We start from the raw sequence: 20174 nt of genomic DNA, 5'->3' as shown, positions 1-20174 counted from the left end.
ATGAAGCTTAGGAAGAATATTCATCTTGACAATGTTAATTCTTCCAGCTAAAATGAGATGGAGGGTAGACCATCTATGCAAGTCTTGCTTATTTTTTTCCAAGCAGACAGCAAAATTTTTCTCTTGTACATCTTTCTTCTTTAAAGAGTTTTCTTTTCCTTTAACTAATTCTGTCTGAAAATGCATTGTTCTTTAGTTAAAACATAGTTCAGACAAGACTAGAAAATGACACTGATGTTATCACAAAAAATAAAAAACCTGTCACCATTCTCGAACAGTTCTCTAAGGCATTGCAAAATAGTTTTTGATTCCACATGTGGAAAATAATAATATTTTGACAAAGGAATAAATAAAGTGGCTTGAAACATTGTTAAATGATGCATGATCATAACAGGACCTCCTCCAAAAATTTAGGTTCCTACATGAAGCTGCGGGGCATTTATGTCATGGATGACAGAACCCACCTTGGTATCTAAATGCTTAATCTTTGGTTCACTTATTATTTATAGGTCTGAACTTTGTCATGATTAAATTGATCTTTAACTGAATTAGATGATACAAGCACATTGTCATTAGTTTCTGAATGGTATTGATTAAGGTTACAACACTAAATCTCATAGTTTATATAAACATTGAGGGTCTTAAACAAAAAATATTATTGTTGATTGCATTTCAGTACTATTGTTTAACTATTATTTTTTCTACGAAAAAGGTGTCTTATTTAAAATTTTTTTTCTCAGTTTTGTATTCTTTACACAGTGCTTTTTCCTTCCTTTTTCCAAAGCAATGTTCTGACAAGAATACAAAATGATTAAGCAGACTTGTGTAATATTAGACTAGCTAAACTAATTAAACTAGCTAAATTAATAGCCAAACTAATTAAAGCTATTGTAAAATACAGTGGGCAAATTAGACAAGAGTAGATTTAGGCAAGGAGAGCTTTTGTTTTACTACTATCCCGGATTTTTATGAGGAACCAACAAAACATTTGATTGTATCACAATTCATTCTCAGCGTCTTACTTTTACCTAACAAACCACAAGCAAAAGACTGACACAACATAGCTTTTATCAAAAATGCCACATAAATCCACCAATAAAAAACTCAATGTGCAAAAATCAGGTAGGACAGGAATAAAATGGAGGAAAAAAAAATAAAGGAAAAAACTCCATTAACACTATAATCCCTTTAGCCTACGAACATTCTTGAATTAAAGTGGACTTGATTGTTATACCTTTTGAGAAAATGTTATTTGATATTTGGACTTCAGTCTTCACACATTATACACTTCAACATTTTGTTGTTATTACTATAACATGAAAAAAAATTCTATTTTAGTTATGTGTTGAACATTTCTTGCCTTGCGCTGCCTGTCATCCTGCATTTACATAGATCATTGCAGACATGGAAAACACACAAAATGTATGTATTCCAAATACGGATATATTATTTACCATATACAATTCCAGACACCTAACTCCCAGATATACAGACTTCAGCAGTGAGAATTTTGTGTCCGACTTCAGCTCCTCGTTGGGGGATGGGTGAAAAGGCTGCCTATTGTCAGTGTTGATTGACACATTTGCAAAACAAAGACACTGATGACGAGGTGCAAGGGAATTTAAGGTGGTCCGGCATTACGAATATTTTTATAGACTTCTAGTCTTAAAATACTGAAATTAACATTAGAATGTATCAGACAGCCTCCAAATTGAGACAGATATTATTAATATTATTTAAAACTACTTAAAAAAAGGTTTTTGCTAAGGTACCATATGAGAAACATATCATAAGATTACAGGAGGTAGATATTTAATGCAGAACCTTAGACCATTTGAAATGATTTAAATATATTCTGGGAATATTAATTGAACCCAAAAGGAGCAATGTTGAGCTGAACATGTTCTCAAGCTTAAACTTTTATAGACTGGTAAATGTTTATCTTTCATACACAATTAAGAGAGCAGACACAATCACATCCAACTGTGTAATATAAAAACATGCAAGAACCAAGTGACATCCTTGTATGATGGCTACTACAACTTCTATGTATATATTTGTCACTTTGTAAGTAGCTTAAATAAAGGTGTTTGCAAACAGAATGTCGGTGATTCTGCAACTCTTCCATGTCATGAAATTTTCTAACTCACTTAATCCAGACCAGGTTCATGGGGGGAGCCAGAGCCTAACCTCGCTAGCATTAGGCACAAGGCACACACACCAAATACACACTAGTGCCAATTTAGCATTTCAAATTCACCTAACCTGCATATGTTTAAACTACGGGAACAAACCCTAGTAGTGGTACAAAACACATGCAGACATAGAGAGAATATGCAAACTCCAAACAAGGAAGGGTTGGGATGTGAACACTTACTGCGAGGCAGCAGGGCTACCATTGTGCTACTGTGCTGCCCAAACTGTTGAATAAACTGGAAAAGCAAAACAAAAGCTAAAAAATAAAGAAGAAAAAGTAAGTAAGCATAAAACCTGGTCTTCCTGGAATTCCATCTTCTCCTTTCAGCCCAGGAGGGCCAGGAAGTCCTGGAATACCAGATTGTCCTGGAGATCCTCTATCTCCTATTGCCCCCTCTATTCCTGGAATTCCTCTGTTACCCTATTATAATAAATATCAATACATATAAAAGTGCATATGATTCTGCAGAGAATGAATTGCTACTTTTTTTCAGACAAAAACCTAATTTTCTTCAGAAATCAATCTCAGTTGGTTACAAAGAAGATACCAATGAAAATGTAATTACTTCAATCCTAAAGTTAGTCAGTCATTACTTATTGTCATACCTTCAACCCTGGAGGTCCATGGATGCTGCAACCTTGTGGCCCTTGCTCTCCCTTATCTCCTTTAATGCCAGTTATGCCTTGTAAACCTGTATGGCCTGGAGCACCAATACTTCCTGCCTCTCCCTTCTCTCCTTTATAGCCTGTAGCAAGGAAATTTATGACAGCTTTAGACAAATTTTTATTCATATTGTATCATTTAGGTTGAAAATGCAGTGGTCAAGCAAATAGTTACACATTGTAAACTAAACGTTTTTTACAGTATATAAAACTAACCACAAGGCAACTCTGATTACTATGCCAAAGTAATAGATCAAAATACTAACACCTCTTGTAAATCACAAATTTACAAATCTAAAAATTTAATTCTGAAATCTAAGCCAATTGCTTGATGAATAAGCAATTCTATTATGTTTGTGAAACAATTCCCTTGAGTGAGATGCACAGCCCATACTGAACATAATCCATGAATACATACTGAACATAATACAAACAGTTCAGTATTTATCAAAGACAACATTTATATATTGTCTCAAATTCCTTCAAAATAGCCATAACAAGATCTTGATTTCAATTTACTATTTCTTTCTACATTTGAGATTATTATAGTCTTGAAACTCTAACTTTACCTTAAAAAACACAACCTTTTACAGTATGAACAAACCTGTTCCAAATTTTTTATCATTCTTAGCCAAGAAAATTTAAAGGAAGACTCCACCCAAAAATGACTTTTTTATATGTTACTTACCCCTTGTAGTCTATAATGATGGCCATGAAATATTTTTAATCTCTTGTTTTTGTAGAGAACAGATATAACAAAACTTCTGATAGAACATAACCCAGTAGTGAACAAACAATATCAAAAATGTCCATGAATAAATCTCATGTTACTGAGGAAGAAAAAAACATTATTAACTGTAATGATTATAAGTATTTAACTCACAAATACCAAGGACTATATTTTGTATTAATCATGCTGCAGAGAACTATATGATTTTTACTTCTATATGATTTGTTCTTCATTTAGGTAGAAATAGAATTAAGCTTGTGCACAGTTTAAGGGACTAACTTCAAAAAACTGTGGACGCTGAAGTCGAAAACAACGGGAAACAAACACCAATTTAAAATAAAAACCAATTTCTTTATTCTTGGTGAATATTAAAGAGACTGCAGCCCCCCCCCACCCCCAAGCTTCCGAAGAGACTGGAGCCACCACCCCCCCCCAGCTCAGTGCCACTGCCTGGTCAGAACAGACATTCTGCAGTCTAACGTGGGGCCTCCCTCTATATACCTTCTTCATGTATTAAACAAAGAAAAATATATATACTTGGCAGTTCATTTTGAGGTTATACATAAATTATAACAGCTTACTACTCCCAGAATTGGAATGTGTACATTGCTTCTTTCAGATAAAGAGGTTATCAGAGCACTCACAGTTTTAAGAAATAGGCTCAAATAATTTTATTCAGGAATTCAAAAACTTTCACATTGATTTATAATATCACAGGGTGTTCTGTTAATATATCAAGAGGTCAGCATTTTCTCAAAAAATAAATGGAAGTTAGTCCCTTAAACTGTGCACAAGCTTAATTCTTTTTCTACCTAAATGAAGAACAAATCATATAGAAGTAAAAATCATATAGCTCTCTGCAGCATGATTAATACAAAATACAGTCCTTGGAATTTGTGAGTTAAATACTTATAATCATTACAGTTAATAATGTTTTTTTCTCCCTCATTACTCATGTCACATAAACCACCTGTCAAGTCATCCAGTCGTATCCTCACAATGGGCAATGGGTTTTTTAGGCAGTATATTGTTAAATGAATACTGTAACTCTAGAAAATGAAAGCAGTCCTCAAACAGGAAGCCTCTTCACACGGGATCACATTTTTGAATTGAAGATCCTCCTCGTCCCTCACTCATTGGTTCATTAGTCAATTGGTTCATTGTCTTCAATGCTCACAACATCCCAAACACATATAGTATTAATAAAATATTGTTAAACAAACAAACACTCTCATGAATGAAATTGAAAATACTCAAATACATTTGAACTAAAAACCCATTGTGAAAACATAAAAATTATTTTTTCTTAGCAATCACTACAAACTACACAGTGTACGCAACATAAAAAAAACATTTTTAGGTGGAGTATTCCTTGCTATATCCCAAGGAATTTTAAGATTGGTAACCAAAATAAGTTGTACTCGATACAGTAAAAATAAAGATCAGAAAATGTAAATTCTATTAAAACTTTGCATATTTAGGACACAACAATACACAGTCACTGATGCCATGTCCCTAGCAATGGACAAACTACATCAAAGGAAGACTTTTTGACTTTGTTCAGCACACTTCAAAAAAAGAATTTCATGCTGAAACTGAATTTTCCTGATTAAAGCCCAAAAACCTCCTTTAGATAATAACAGAAACATTTATTTATGGAAAAATAACATTTTAAGTTGAGTTGAATCATAACATTAGTCAGAGTACTTAAAAAAAGGACATAGCCACTGGGATACCATGTCAATTTTACGTGTACAAGCATTCAGATTCATTCTTCAAAAACTGCAAAACATCAGTGGTTACCAAAGCATCAACAATTCAGCATTCTATTAAAATAATATACTTGTCTCATGTTCCTCTCATTTTTGCAAGAGTGCAATGGTCATAAATTATGTTAACTAGCAGTCAGATCTCAGAGATAGCAGGTCCACATCCAGAGTTGGACAAGTTTCTGACTGCTTAACCTTTAAACATCAGACACTGATGTTTTGCTTATAGGGCATTTCAAAATGTATTATTTCTTTATAATATATTTTCATTTGATTAATCACTTGGAAAGTTATTTGAATGGGTTACCTGGAATTCCCATTTCTCCAGAGCTGCCTGGTTCTCCTGGAAATCCAAGAACTCCTGTATTTCCTGGTAATCCTGGATCTCCTGCAGGACCTGTTGTAGAATAAAAAATATCAAAAAGTAAGAGTCTACCAAAAGATATGCAGCTAATTAAAGATACTATGCTCAGATGGAGAACTAGTCAATATGGTACTATTATCCATTTCTAAACCTGCTTTTTAATGGTCAGGGTTGCAAGGGGTTGGAAACTATTGAAGGTGTAATGAAAATAAGTCAGGTACAGTAAGAAAGAAAAACTGAAAGTTACTTGTGAGAAAATGGTACTGCATCTTTTTGTTCTTTTGCTGTAAAAGTGGTAAATGCAGTCATTGACTTAAGCAAAGAGGAAGAAATGAAGATATCCCAAAAACAATGGATTTTAGTTATTTAGTAATACTCCAAAATTACTTCAGAGGACAAACTGTCAGGATGTGGTATTTTATTACACAATAACATATTTGAATAAAGAAAAAAACTGACAATTAACTTACTGGGTCTTGCTTGAACACTTTTTCATTGGGCTGATAGCAAGTTTTGGCTTGGTCGGTGAGTTGACACTTATGAAAATATCATTACAGCGGAACTATGTTTTTTCCAATAATAATTATAATTTATCACGAAGGTTTTCAGACTACTAAAGCATCTAAGTATGAGACATACTCTGATAGCAGGTGAGATCCTACACATGTCAGCATGGAAGCAGGAGTAGTGCATCCTATATGTGTGCTATGTGGTCCAGAAAGACAACAGACAGGCAAATGCAGTATATAAAACAAGGAGAATGGCAGCTCTAGGAAAGCTTGAAATGTTTCCTCAGCAGTCAGATGATAAGGGCAGGAGACCTAGTACTTACCTAATGCTGACCAGAGATGCCGGACCTTTTTGTAAAGACTGCTAGGCCTGATAACACCCCCTGAACGTGAGACACAAATTCTTCTAACTAGGAGAAGTCAAGGGTAGAAGCTTAGGGGTGTCAAACTCAGTATTATTGAGGGCCAATATTAACAGTATATTTACGCAATACAGGCTGGAATCAGTGGCGGATTTACAGGTCATTGGGTTCTATGAAGACACACAGAGCTGACTTTTTTAGGGCTCTGTTATTATTTTAGCAGGATCGAAAATGAACACTATAACCTAACAATGTTAATTTAGATTTCATATGCAGTGCATGATTTACATGTTGCAGCGTGTCTTAAACTCAGTCCTGTTAAGCCCATGTGGCTGTAGGTTTTTGTTCTAATCATGTTCTCTTTAATTGGACTCCTTGTCAAATGAAGCAAGCTCTCATATTTCCATTTTTAAGTATTGGGGTCAATGTAGAAATAATTATACTTAGTTTGGTAATTTATTAATTATAATATACCAAGCATGTATGTATGTTACCTGGGGATCGTTTAGTTCTCTTTGTTTTTGTTACAGTTTTCATTCTGCATTATTTACCAATGAACATGTTAGCAGGGCTGACGCTAAAGCAGTTGTAGCCTTTCAGCATACAGTGTTGTAAAACTGGTGGGAACAAAAACTTGCAGCTCCATGGAGCCGCCAGGACTGAGTTTCAGAGCTACTGCTATAGTAAAGAAATTTTCCGTAATTCAACAGTTAATTGACTGGAACTCCAGTCATGTGACCATCAAATGATGATCAGAATCACAGACCGCTATGCTGTTTATATCTGTAAAATGAATGCAGTAAACATTTATCATCATTACAGTATTACAATTAGATTGAACTATATCAACTAAAGTCCAGTGTCTGGCTAAGCAGCGTACACAAGATTATTGCTTTTGTTTAAATATACAATTTTGATCAACAATTTATCAAAGTGGTCTTTGATTTATAGATCCATTTATTAAAATATTGTAAAGTGTTTAGTGTTAGATTTTGTTTTGCTTTTGGAATATGAGAAAAATTTAAATTAGATTTATCAGAACTTAAGATAATACATGGATTCTACAGTTCACAGAAAGTGTTTTAAGTCAAATCATTGTGAGTCTATGGAATTACCGCAATTATTCAGAAAATGTTCTTGCACTTCGAAACAATTAATGGATACTGGCAGGTGAAACACAGCATAAATGTTAGAATCAATGCATTTATTTATTTATTTAAAAAAAAAAATGACCATTAATAGTACTACAGTTTTTACTCTTTAGATCTATCCTTTTTAGTATATTGTGCAAGTTTTTTATATTATATTAATTGCTCATTCCTAATTAATGAGTTGTAATTTTAAATATGAATTTAAATTGTGCAGTACTTGTTTATTACCAGTCTTATACTTTGTAAAACACAGATAAATAATAAGCACAGTAGTGATGTCCTTTAATCCTTTTGTAAAGAACACATGACTACTTTATCTAAACATTTATTTGTAGAGGAGAGTGTTCAATTGCTAAAATTTCTGGACTTAATTAGTGTTTGTGAGTTATAGTGGATGGTACAATGTTTTTGACTCTTTTACTGTAAATGTGCTGCACAACCATTTGTAAGATGCATTTAATAACAGTAATAGACTGTCTTGTGCTTTTATGTCATAACTACTACAACTAACAGACACAGCTTTTATTTCTCTACATCCTTTTGACACATCACTTATCAGATGCTCATAGTTGAAAAATGGAATAAACAACTGTTTTCTCTATGCATCTCTCTCTCTTGCTTCATTTTTTGTTGCATATTCACATTTCATGTCACACTTTTTATGAAATGGGTCAATAACCTTTCTAAACAACAGTGTACATCAAAGCAAACAGACAAGTCCATTGGCCAAACATTAACTTTGGATTCCAGAATCCTGTTAATCTGAATCGGAGACATTGGCAGTAAAGGGAGCACAGGAGAAGAAGATGGATGTGGCAGAAATGAGAGTATTGAGATGGATGTGTGGAGTTACAGAAAAGGACAGAATAAGAGATTAGACAATCAGAGGTACAACAAAAGTAGGAGAGATATACAAGAAAGTACAGTATAGTAGGTTCAAGTAGTATGGACATGTGAAGAAGAGAGGCAATAAACATGTGGGGAACAGAGTGATACTGAGCGCCGCAGGGGACTGTACTTTCTCCGGTCCTGTTCAGCCTATATACATCGGACTTCCAATACAACTCAGAGTCCTGCCACGTGCAAAAGTTCGCTGACGACACTGCTATCGTGGGCTGCATCATAAGTGGGCGGGAGGAGGAGTATAGGGACCTAATCAAGGACTTCGTTAAATGGTGCGACTCAAACCACCTACACCTGAACACCAGCAAAACCAAGGAGCTGGTGGTGGATTTTAGGAGGCCCAGGCCCCTCATGGACCCCGTGATCATCAGAGGTGACTGTGTACAGAGGGTGCAGACCTATAAATACCTGGGAGAGCAGCTAGATGATAAATTGGATTGGACTGCCAATACTGATGCTCTGTGTAAGAGAGGACAGAGCCAGCTATAGTTCCTTAGAAGGCTGGCGTCCTTCAACATCTGCAATAAAATGTTGCAGATGTTCTATCAGACGGTTGTGGCGAGTGCCCTCTTCTACGCGGTAGGGTGCTGGGGAGGCAGCATAAAGAAGAAGGATGCCTCACGACTGGACAAACTGGTGAGGAAGGCAGGCTCTATTGTAGGCATGGAGCTGGACAGTGACATCCGTGGCAGAGAGACGGGCACTGAGCAGGCTCCTGTCAATCATGGAGAATCCACTGCATCCACTAAACCGTATCACCTCCAGACAGAGGAGCAGCTTCAGCGACAGACTGCTGTCACTGTCCTGCTCCACTGACAGACTGAGGAGATCGTTCCTCCCCCAAACTATGCGACTCTTCAATACCACTCGGGGCGGGTAAACGTTAACATTATACAAAGTTATTGTCTGTCTGTATACCTGCATTGTTGTCACTCTTTAATTTAATATTGTTTTTTATTGGTATGCTGCTGCTGGAGTATGTGAATTTCCCCTTGGGATTAATAAAGTATCTATCTATCTATCTATCTATCTATCTATCTATCTATCTATCTATCTATCTATCTATCTATCTATCTATCTATCTATCTATCTATCTATCTATCTATCTATCTATCTATCTATCTATCTATCTATCTATCTATCTATCTATCTAATAGTAGTAAAGGGGAAGAGAAAGCGAGGGAGACCAAGGTAGATGTGGATGGATAAACTAAAGGAAAAGAGTTTGACTGAGAAGGAGGTGCAGGACCATGCTATTTGAAGAAGGTTGATCAAGCACATCAGCCCCACTTAGAAATGGGAAAAGATAACAGGAAGACAAAGAAGAAGTTAATCTGAATTGGTTAATTCTGAGCTTTGTGTTTTAGTTTGTCCTGTTAATAAAACTTTACTACCCAATTGTTCTGACTCTAGCTTGCAATTTGGATCACTATCACTGAATACTGATTAGATAGATAGATAGATAGATAGATAGATAGATAGATAGATAGATAGATAGATAGATAGATAGATAGATAGATAGATAGATCTTTATTTTCCTGATGGGTAATTTTACATTTTACAGACGATCCAGAAATATACAAATAACAAAAAATAATGTTCTGAATCGACATATTATATAGTCACAACGATTAGCTGATTCACAAAAAATAGGCACATATGTACGTAACACCAGAAACATTTGGTGTGTGTGCATATGCAAAATGGACTTTCCAGTTTAGCGATGGGGCTTATTCTTAACATTTTTTCAGTTTTGTCTAGGGCTGCTTGGTGCCACTTCAGCTTTAGGCAATGTGACTTCTCTTACCTATGTAAAATATCCTTATGGCATGTGGTCAAAGTCACTTCAGAAATCCTACAGTTGGAATCCCTACACCACATCATGTTAAGCCTTGAACACATGCCTGGATCACCTAGTCTGTATATTACTAGAATGCATCGGCAGGATACAGGTAGTCATTTGCTAATCGTGGCTGGATATTGCCTTTATATTCGAGCTATAAACCTATCTGGGTTTGGATTACTTCAGAATTTACTGATTATGAGCTTCTTCTCTTCACATCTTTCTACCATGCCAACTTTTATTCAGATACAGTATATCAAAAGCTTGTCACGTTTTTGTAATAATTGCCCATGTCAGCTGGTAATATTGGCATTGTTTTATGTTTTAATAAACTGTGTGTCAGCCTAAAACTAATATGTAGAGTGCTGCATGATATAAAAATAAACACTAAATTAATATATTGACTGTTAAATTGTTTTGTTATGTGCAACCTAAAACTCGCAACTTGTAGGTAGCCTACATTCTTCTTAGGCAGTTTATTTAGCTGGGATTTTTAAAAAGTTACTAAAGGCAACAAAAAGAGAACTAATACAGTATTTTGAAAAAATACTGCTCTAACTGTACAGTATGTGACATTGCTCAGCTGATATTACTATAAAATGTGTTTCCCCTCCTTGAGGTACTCTTTAAAAGTAAGTGCATTGGGGTGGAAAAATAGTACTTTTTACAATTTATTAAATAAGACTGGTAATATTTAATTTGTGTGAAAATTAGGATTATTTAGATAAGGTACAGCTTCTAAGTGAATAAACTGGAAAAGATAGCATGATTTTTGACAGTGCGTATTTAAACAAGGGTTTAACAGGCAAATGCCCTTTTGGACGGACGTTAACATATAGTAATGACGCACAGGATGGTTTTCAAGAGACAGAGAGATAAGATACTGGGGATGCATGCAAATAAATGGAAGAATACTGAGGGATAAGGCAAATGTAAAAATAAATCCACCTTACTAAATGTACAAGTGTCTTGTGTGTCTGTCTGGTTGCTATGTCTCTGCCATTCCAACAGATGGCTCATCACCAACGTTAACTCTGCTTTTGCGAATCCCGTACCAAAAGGCATATAGCAGAGACATATGGATTGCATTTGTCATTCCAATAGATGGCACATTACAGACATTTGTAGTAATGAATTTTATTACTACAAAAGTTTGTACTGTACCATATGTAGGAATGGGCAATTCAATGCACTTTAGTACTACATACATTATAAAATACATTACAATGCAAGTGTTAATTAAGAGGTGTAAATTGATTACTTAGATTTCAACCCGCCCTTGATGGGTAGCACTGCTAGTACTAATATAATGTAATAACAAGTATATTGTATACATTTTAAGCTCAGAGAAACTATCCAGAATGTTTAAATGGGTATTTGGGACCTTGCTGTCAGCATGTTATCATGTTTAGACAAAAGTAGCTTCAGTGACAATTAACAAAACCATTGGAAATTATTACTTGTCCAATTTTAGCAGATGCAACTATTGTCAATTTTTCAGACACCAAGGCACTGTAGAAAAGAAAAGATTTTGAGAGTACAATAGAAGCAGTTTTGTATGGGAGATAGTGGGTGGAGGAGATATGTGAGTGAAAGTTTTGAAGATGCTACAAGAAATCATGCTGTCAGCAGACAAAAGTAACAGTGCCACCTGCAAAATTTTTGAAAATGCACCCCAATGGAGATATGTTATCAGGAAAAGTGTTGACTACTGGCTTCATTTTCTAACCTTGACTTTTCTCATAAATATTTTCTGACCTCTCACTGAAGTCAGTACACATCCAGGTTCTTTCGGATTCCAACCATGGTCAGAAGTGTTAAAAGGTTCAGTAATATAATGAGCTGTGCTCATTCAGGTTATATCAGTAACAAGCTTTTAGCCTTTGTTAGAGTCACTAGTGTAAATTCTTTCAGGGTATCCCCTGCAGTGTTTGAAACTGAGAGAAAGTTTGGTCTCAGCCATTGTTAAGGTATTCATAGGCTCAGCCCTTGCAGTTTTGGAAAATTAAGGGCAGATTATCAGCAGATTGCAGCCTGCCCTTGTTAAGGATTCCAGAGGTAAGTGTTGTGGGGTGTTCATATAAAAAAGTCTGGTAGGGTTATGAACATTATTTAGGCATTAACTCAGTGGTACTCAACCTTGCCCTACTCAGGAGCCACATTGACAAAAAAATATTTTTGCAAGAGCCACAATCCAAAAATGCCCTTTCCTCCCTGAAACCATTATGCATTTGAGAATAAGGATAATATATGTTTATAGGGAAGAAAAGCATGATGTAATAACTGTAATTTATTATCACTACATCCTTTCTGGAAGTGTTTCAACATCCATCCATCCATCCATTGTCTCCCGCTTATCCGAGGTCGGGTCGCGGGGGCAGCAGCTTGAGCAGAGATGCCCAGACTTCCCTCTCCCCGGCCACTTCTTCTAGCTCTTCCGGGAGAATCCCAAGGCGTTCCCAGGCCAGTCGAGAGACATAGTCCCTCCAGCGTGTCCTGGGTCTTCCCCGGGGCCTCCTCCCGGTTGGACGTGCCTGGAACACCTCACCAGGGAGGCGTCCAGGAGGCATCCTGATCAGATGCCCGAGCCACCTCATCTGACTCCTCTCGATGCGGAGGAGCAGCAGCTCTACTCTGAGCCCCTCCCGGATGACTGAGCTTCTCACCCTATCTTTAAGGGAAAGCCCAGACACCCTGCGGAGGAAACTCATTTCAGCCGCTTGTATTCGCGATCTCGTTCTTTCGGTCACTACCCATAGCTCATGACCATAGGTGAGGGTAGGAACATAGATCGACTGGTAAATTGAGAGCTTCGCCTTGCGGCTCAGCTCCTTTTTCACCACGACAGACCGATGCAACGCCCGCATTACTGCGGATGCCGCACCGATCCGCCTGTCGATCTCACGCTCCATTCTTCCCTCACTCGTGAACAAGACCCCGAGATACTTGAACTCCTCCACTTGGGGCAGGATCTCGCCACCAACCCTGAGAGGGCACTCCACCCTTTTCCGGTTGAGGACCATGGTCTCGGATTTGGAGGTGCTGATTCTCATCCCAGCCGCTTCACACTCGGCTGCGAACCGATCCAGAGAGAGCTGAAGATCACGGCCTGATGAAGCAAACAGGACAACATCATCTGCAAAAAGCAGTGACCCAATCCTGAGCCCACCAAACCGGACCCCCTCAACACCCTGGCTGCGCCTAGAAATTCTGTCCATAAAAGTTATGAACAGAATCGGTGACAAAGGGCAGCCCTGGTGGAGTCCAACTCTCACCGGAAACGGGTTCGACTTACTGCCGGCAATGCGGACCAAGCTCTGGCACTGATCGTACAGGGACTGAACAGTGTTTCAACATTATGATTATTAAATGACTTCCAAGTTCTGATCACAAAGCCCATAACAGCAAAAAACAGCACATTGCTGTTTTTCACAGCCCATAACAGCATAACAGAGAGCATTGCTTATCATTACTGACCAAAACTTCAGGTAAGAAACTGAGAGCACATTGCTGATCACTTTTCACAGTCCAAAACAGCAGGAAACGTACAGCACATTGCTGATGAACGCACTGTTTCTCTTTGACGTTCCCCTTTCTCTCTCTTATATCCTCACCTGAAGGAAAAATGAAACAGACTTTCTGTTCCACTGAAGCCTGCATTAGTATTTTAGATTAAAAAGGGTTATTAGAAGAGCAACATTGTACTTATTTCACTCAATGTGATTTCTGACACTAGAGGTCTGCACTAGAAACGGCAATCCAAAGGGTCTTTGTTGTGTCAATCTGTTTTATTTTTGAGAGTGCAGAGAAAGCTGCTTTACACAAGTATGTGGATGGAAGCATTGAGATGATGCATCTTGCAAGTCTAGAGATGTCTTGCCAATTTCCAAACGTCCACTACAGCTTTCATCTAAAACTGACACTAAAGTTCATCTGAGCCCTTTAACTCTGCAAACTCCATTTCAAGCTGCATAAGTCCAAACTGATCACTTACTTGCTTCATTTTATCAATCTCAATCAGGAATGGATTTTACATAAGCAGAAAAACATTGCCTTGGTTCTTGAAGGCACGGAATCTGAACTCTGTTAGCACATCACAGAATTGTGACTGACAGGATAAAGCAGCATCCGCATACATTGCCATCACTTTCTGCACGGAGGGAAAGAACCGGTAATCAGAACCGTGGATACTGTGTTCGAGTACATCCAATTTATCATAAAATCCTCTGACAGCTGTGCATACTGTAGTTCATACACTGTCTTGTTTCTTCCCTGCACATTGAGATTAAGTTTGTTTAAGTACTGTATAATATCATGCAGGAAAGCAACACAAAATACCTACTCTTTGTCATCCAAAAAAGAAAACTGGAAAGTCTCCCCTTGGCCGACAATAAAGGCTTTCAGTGGTTCAAGCAGGTCCATGAAATGTGCAAGCAGATGACCTTTATATAGCCAAATCCTTGTAGTGAGTGTCAGACTCTTCAGATAGCAATTTAAAGTTCAAGTGGTTTCTCGCACAGGTCCTGATGTAATTAACCAACTTGATTACATTTGCCATTACATCATTCAGACTCTTGAACTTCACAAACAAGACTTGCTGATGCACAATGCAGTGGTATGAGAAAATTCCCTCAGTAACTCCTTCATTTTTAGTGCAGCTTTCAGCAAAGCCATGGCCCTAGTTTCCGGTATGCCATCCATTGTGAATGCTGTGTTTTTTTTTTGGTCTAATGTTAAACTTTATCAACATCTCCAGTTCAGAATTTTTTATCTCCACATCCGTTGTTCCATTTTTCAGTGGTACCATGTCAAGCCATTCTTCTTTAATGTCAAACTCACTGGCAATTGCTTGGATGAAGGTGAGTAATTGTGGCGTATCATCGATATCCAGGCTTTCGTCCATTGGAAGGCTGACAAACTCTGAGGATGACAGTTTGTCCTTGGGAATATTTGTAATACTCACTGAAACGTCTGATGCCCTCCTAGCCAGAGTAGAATCCAACAGTTTAATTTTTTTTGCCTCTTGTTTGTCAGGAAACAGCATCGAACAGGCAAGCAGTATGCAATCCTTCACCCATTCTCAATCAGTATATGGCTTCAACATTTTCATCTGTTTATGCTTGATTTTGCGGGATGTCTCCGTCGCACTTCCACTAGTATTAATGTGGAAGAAGTTCCTCTGAGCAGTTCAGTTCTGTTTCAGTCTTGCCTGCTTTTTGGCCTGTACACGTCCACCCTTTGGAAAGTCGGTACTGAACTTTGAGTGTTTAGCTTTGTGATGGTGCTGCAAATTGTACCTGTCACACACGAGCGAATTGGAGGCAGCTAAAATGATTGAGTAATTGTAATGCTACATCAGACCAGCGGGTGGTGGAGTGTGCTGACTGTCTCTCTCAGTTCCTTGCAGACCATTCCCGGAAAATCCCGCCAGGCACCAGTGCCTGTGATGATGCCACTTCTGGCGCCTGTGATGACATCACTTCTGGTCTCGGTGATTCTGATGACGCCACTTCCGGTGCATTTGATGACGCCATTTCCGGACCCCGAAGACGTCACTTCCGGTTCCGGCATAAATTACATTATTTCCTCCACCAGCCTTTAAAACTGCCATCTTACCTCCACTTATTCAGTTCTGTTAGTTTAGATTATTTCAACCTTTTATAGCCAGGAACATAATATATGGGTGGCTGCCCCAAACCTTTTTATCTGTCTGGAGTCGTTTTGTGACAACCTTGTAAACTGCGAAATGACGTTATCACAAGCCAGACAGATGCATTTTCCCACACCACTTGACACAAAGAAAAACTTTAGTTCCCAGTCCTCTTTAAATGCCCGATATTCTTCTTCATATTTGCATCTCTTACATTCTCTAGCCATTTTTGCGAAATGCTAGTTACCCAGTGTTCATGCTAGTTTTCCTAGTGAAACACCTGAGGTAAATTGTGATTGTTTTTCAGGCAGTTGGGTGGTGGCAGCATAATAGGTGTCTGTTTGAACAAATTATTAATCTGAATATTAAAGCAATGATTTCTGGTATTCCTAATTGGTTGCATTTCATTTAAGAGTAGTCCAGATCAGGAAGGAGTAATGGATGAAGAAACTGCGCAACTCTGGTGTTTCCCTCCGTAAAGAGGATTGTTCTCTCAGCACACTGGACTCTTATCCTTCCACAAATCAGTGTGCGCCTCTCGGTCAATGTTAAACTAACATTTCATGGAGTGAAGAAAGGGATGCACAGTAACTATGATCAGTGCTTCCTAATAACTCAGCTTTTGTGATGAATCTGTTGTGGGTTGAGCTGGAGAGGTGGGAAGCATGAGTTGGGGCGAGATGGAGGGGGACGAGGTGGCTGGGATCTGTGCAAGTGTTTTAAAGAATGAAAGAAAAGCATAATTCATTCAAACTGATTTTTTTTGCCTGACACCTAGGAGGCTCTATAGAATGAAATGCATTCTGTTGGCAGTATTTTTTTTTTTAAAGATTTTTTTTTTCTTAAGTAGGACTTAAAAGACCCGCAAGTGGACTCGCAAGCCGTGTGTTGAGTACCACTGCATTAACTTGTCCACCAATAAGAAGAATTTATTGAGGCTAAAGTACTTTCATGGACAATTTCATGATAAAACAGTTTGTTCTTAATAATATGAATGAATTAAAAATCAACAACTTGAATAACACATTGGTATCCAGTTGTTCATAAAAGTAATCCAGAAATAACTTAATTTACTGCCTTCCGATGAGAAAATGTTGCATTTTACTTTCAGATTTTGCTTTTCAATTCAAACTACTGACAATTTAAATACAATAAAAGGTAACAATAATGTACCTTGTGGACCTTCCTTTCCAGATGTTCCTTTAGCTCCTCTAGCTCCTGGTTTACCTGGATATCCTCTGTCTCCTTTCTCTCCCCCAGACCCATGGCAACCTAGGGTGAAAACGTATCATGAAGTTAAAACTATGAAACTTGCAAAAGACACATTATTTATTAAAACAAATACTGTATTTTCTCACAAAAAAATAGAATATTGAGTGTGTGCAATTTTAAATGTTAGAATAAACTTGTAAGCAAAAGAAATCACATTTCAGTTCCTGTGGTATATTGGGTCCATGGCTTAACATTCATGAGGCCGTTTTAAATAAATAATTAACTGGCTGGCTCCATCTCCTTGGATTTGTGTGTTTGCATGGCTGCGGGAGGTTAATGTGGTTATGGAGACGGAGGATGCCTGCAAGTGAGGCTGTGTGTTATTTGCTTCATTGGCTTTACGCAGTTTGCAAAAGAGGCGCTGTGCCCATGGAGGCAAATAAAAAGGGAGCTGGCACAGCAGAAAGGGTGCAATCAAAAGATGAAAGAAAGGAAGTTGAAAGAAAAGAGACAAGCAGGGAGGAAGGCTAGCGAAAGAGCCAGAGCAGAAATGAGTGAGTGACAGAGGAACAGGCAGCTGTGAGGAGATCCCCTCAAGGGAGTGGTTGGCCAGCACTCAGGGGGTGTTGTGGAGGATTGCTCCAGCTGAGCGATTTAGGGAACAGGAGATGCAGGTGACACTTTGTGGAAGTCCAGGAAGGCAGAGGGAGTCAGAGAGGCTCGGAGTGGGAGCCTTGCTGGTGGAGCCATGGACAGTAAGAACCCAAGCCCGGGTTTGGATTGGGGATTCCTGCTGGCAGCCATGGGACAGCAGGGAGCCAGACCCGTGAAAGGATTGTTGTGCTTAACGGTTTTGCGTCTTCTCCTTCTGCAAAGTCTGGTCAGGATAAGGATAAAAGGATTGCACTAGGGACTGAGTTTTTTAAAGGACAGTTTCCTGGATAGGAATTCTAACCTTGTTTTTAAGGAATATTTATTTGATTGATTTTAACCTCCACCTTTACTTCTTTATATTGGATTATTTATTGAATCTTCTGCACTGTTTTGGATCACTGTTTGTTTTGAATGTTTTAATAAAAGCACTGAGCCTTGTATCACCTATCCCTTGTGTGTGTCCTCATTTGCTAGGCTCATCCCTCAGGTATGTTATTGGTGGAGGATCCTGGGATGCAGCCGGTAGCACATTCACCATCACAGTACCTCATCCCATATACTGATTTTCAGGGTTGTTAAAATACAACAATATGAAGCAAGAAGTCTCTGACTCAAAAGAGTTAAACATAATCCAAAAATTGTTGATTTTCTCAAAAGCCGAGGTTACCAATGGCTAGCTATGTGCAACAGAAAGGATGCCATTAACAAAATACATTGATGGATCAAAAATTCCATCTGGGAAAACATAAACAAGACTTGTGTGGCTAGGAGGCAATGTGGCCTCAGACAAACCTGAATGCCTCTGATAAAAGTAACAGGAACTTTAGCAAGTCGTTTTTTCACTTTCTAACATGTGCATTTAAAAACTTATACTGGCAAGTCATTTGGGTTGTGTTCTTAACTATTCATAGATCACTTCTGATTATTACCAGTATCTCTTTATATCTCTGCTCAGGTAATTAAACACTTTATAATGACACTGACACATTGATATTTTTTCAGTCATGATAAAGGCAGTGCATTTGCTTTTGTCTGCATTGCACCACAATTATTCTCAAATAATTATTTACTTAATTAAAGAAACTGAATTCCTCTGTTCAGTTATGTAACTATGACATTATCTTAATCTCATGCTCTATCATGCTCTATTCATTATGGCTCCTGCAGCAATGGGCCAAATCTTTGGCATCTCACTCACACTTGGAGACAATTTTGTTAAACAGACTTCAGCACAGAGAGACAGACAATCTGAGAAATGCCCACGTCAGTGGAAATCTTTTAAATCATACTTAATAATATCTTCCTGCATGCACACAAGGAGGCGGCAGACAGAGAAACTGATGGAAATGGCAGACCTCAACTTGAAGTTAAAATCCATTTGAGGAAAAAAGGCAACCATAAAGTCAATAACTTTTCAATTAAGCCTGTTGGATTGCTGATCTAATGTTTCTTCAGAATCAAGAGGTCAGGTATCTAAACACTTGACAGAATTGATGTCAGGAAACAAAACAGTTTTCAATATACAGGAATCCTTTTTAAAACTTACAAATATTGTTTATGCTGAGGAAAGGCAGAACTGGGAAGAAAAAAAAAGTACAAATATGGAAGGTGAAGAAGAACTCAGAACATTTCAGTATTGATAAGACCAAAACCAAAGGAACTTTCTAGGTTTTAGAATTGTTTGTGCTTCCTAAAATCAGAGAAGACGGGCTGGTCTTTTGTCTACAAATCAAATACATGGGGAGAAAGCCTCTGGATAGAGGTGGTGTTGATGTGAAGAGAGAGAGAAAGTAAAAGGAAGAAAGGAGCCCACAAAGGAAACCACCGGTAGGTTGACAGTGCTATTCATGGGGAAATGCTTTGTGTGCTGGTAGATTATATTTTTCTTCTTTGTGTTAACAGACTACCAATGATATACTGTATAAGTAAGTTAAGAGGCACGCTCAAGTATTAGTTTAGTCTTGGCATGGACGCACATAATAAGTCTGAACTAGGACCTTTCTTAATTTAAATCAAGACCTTGTCTGTGGACAGTTTAAATATGTGTAAATGTATATAGACTATGTTAGCTGTTATATTTTTCTATAATGTCCATAAGGATGTATTTTAAGTAAAGATAATAGAGACTCAGGATGGATTATATCTATTTCTATCCATATTAGAAAGGC

General features: G+C 37.8%; 1 protein-coding gene across 1 annotated transcript in view; it reads right to left on the bottom strand.

Moving 5' to 3' along the window:
- The window catches only part of col4a3 (collagen, type IV, alpha 3), a 254825-nt gene that overhangs the window by 28681 nt on the left and 205970 nt on the right, over window positions 1–20174 (bottom strand). The window contains exons 35-38 of the mRNA XM_051923014.1: window positions 17314–17412; window positions 5666–5755; window positions 2803–2942; window positions 2491–2617 (exon numbers count right to left, since the gene is read on the bottom strand). Of these exons, the coding sequence (XP_051778974.1) occupies window positions 2491–2617; window positions 2803–2942; window positions 5666–5755; window positions 17314–17412 (456 nt within the window). The remainder of the gene's footprint in view (window positions 1–2490; window positions 2618–2802; window positions 2943–5665; window positions 5756–17313; window positions 17413–20174) is intronic.

The sequence above is a fragment of the Erpetoichthys calabaricus genome, chromosome 2 (assembly GCF_900747795.2).
Source record: "Erpetoichthys calabaricus chromosome 2, fErpCal1.3, whole genome shotgun sequence".
NCBI classification, from domain to species: domain Eukaryota; kingdom Metazoa; phylum Chordata; class Cladistia; order Polypteriformes; family Polypteridae; genus Erpetoichthys; species Erpetoichthys calabaricus.
The sequence above is the reverse complement of the archived record's forward strand: the minus strand, read 5'-3'. Positions and strand labels throughout refer to the sequence as shown.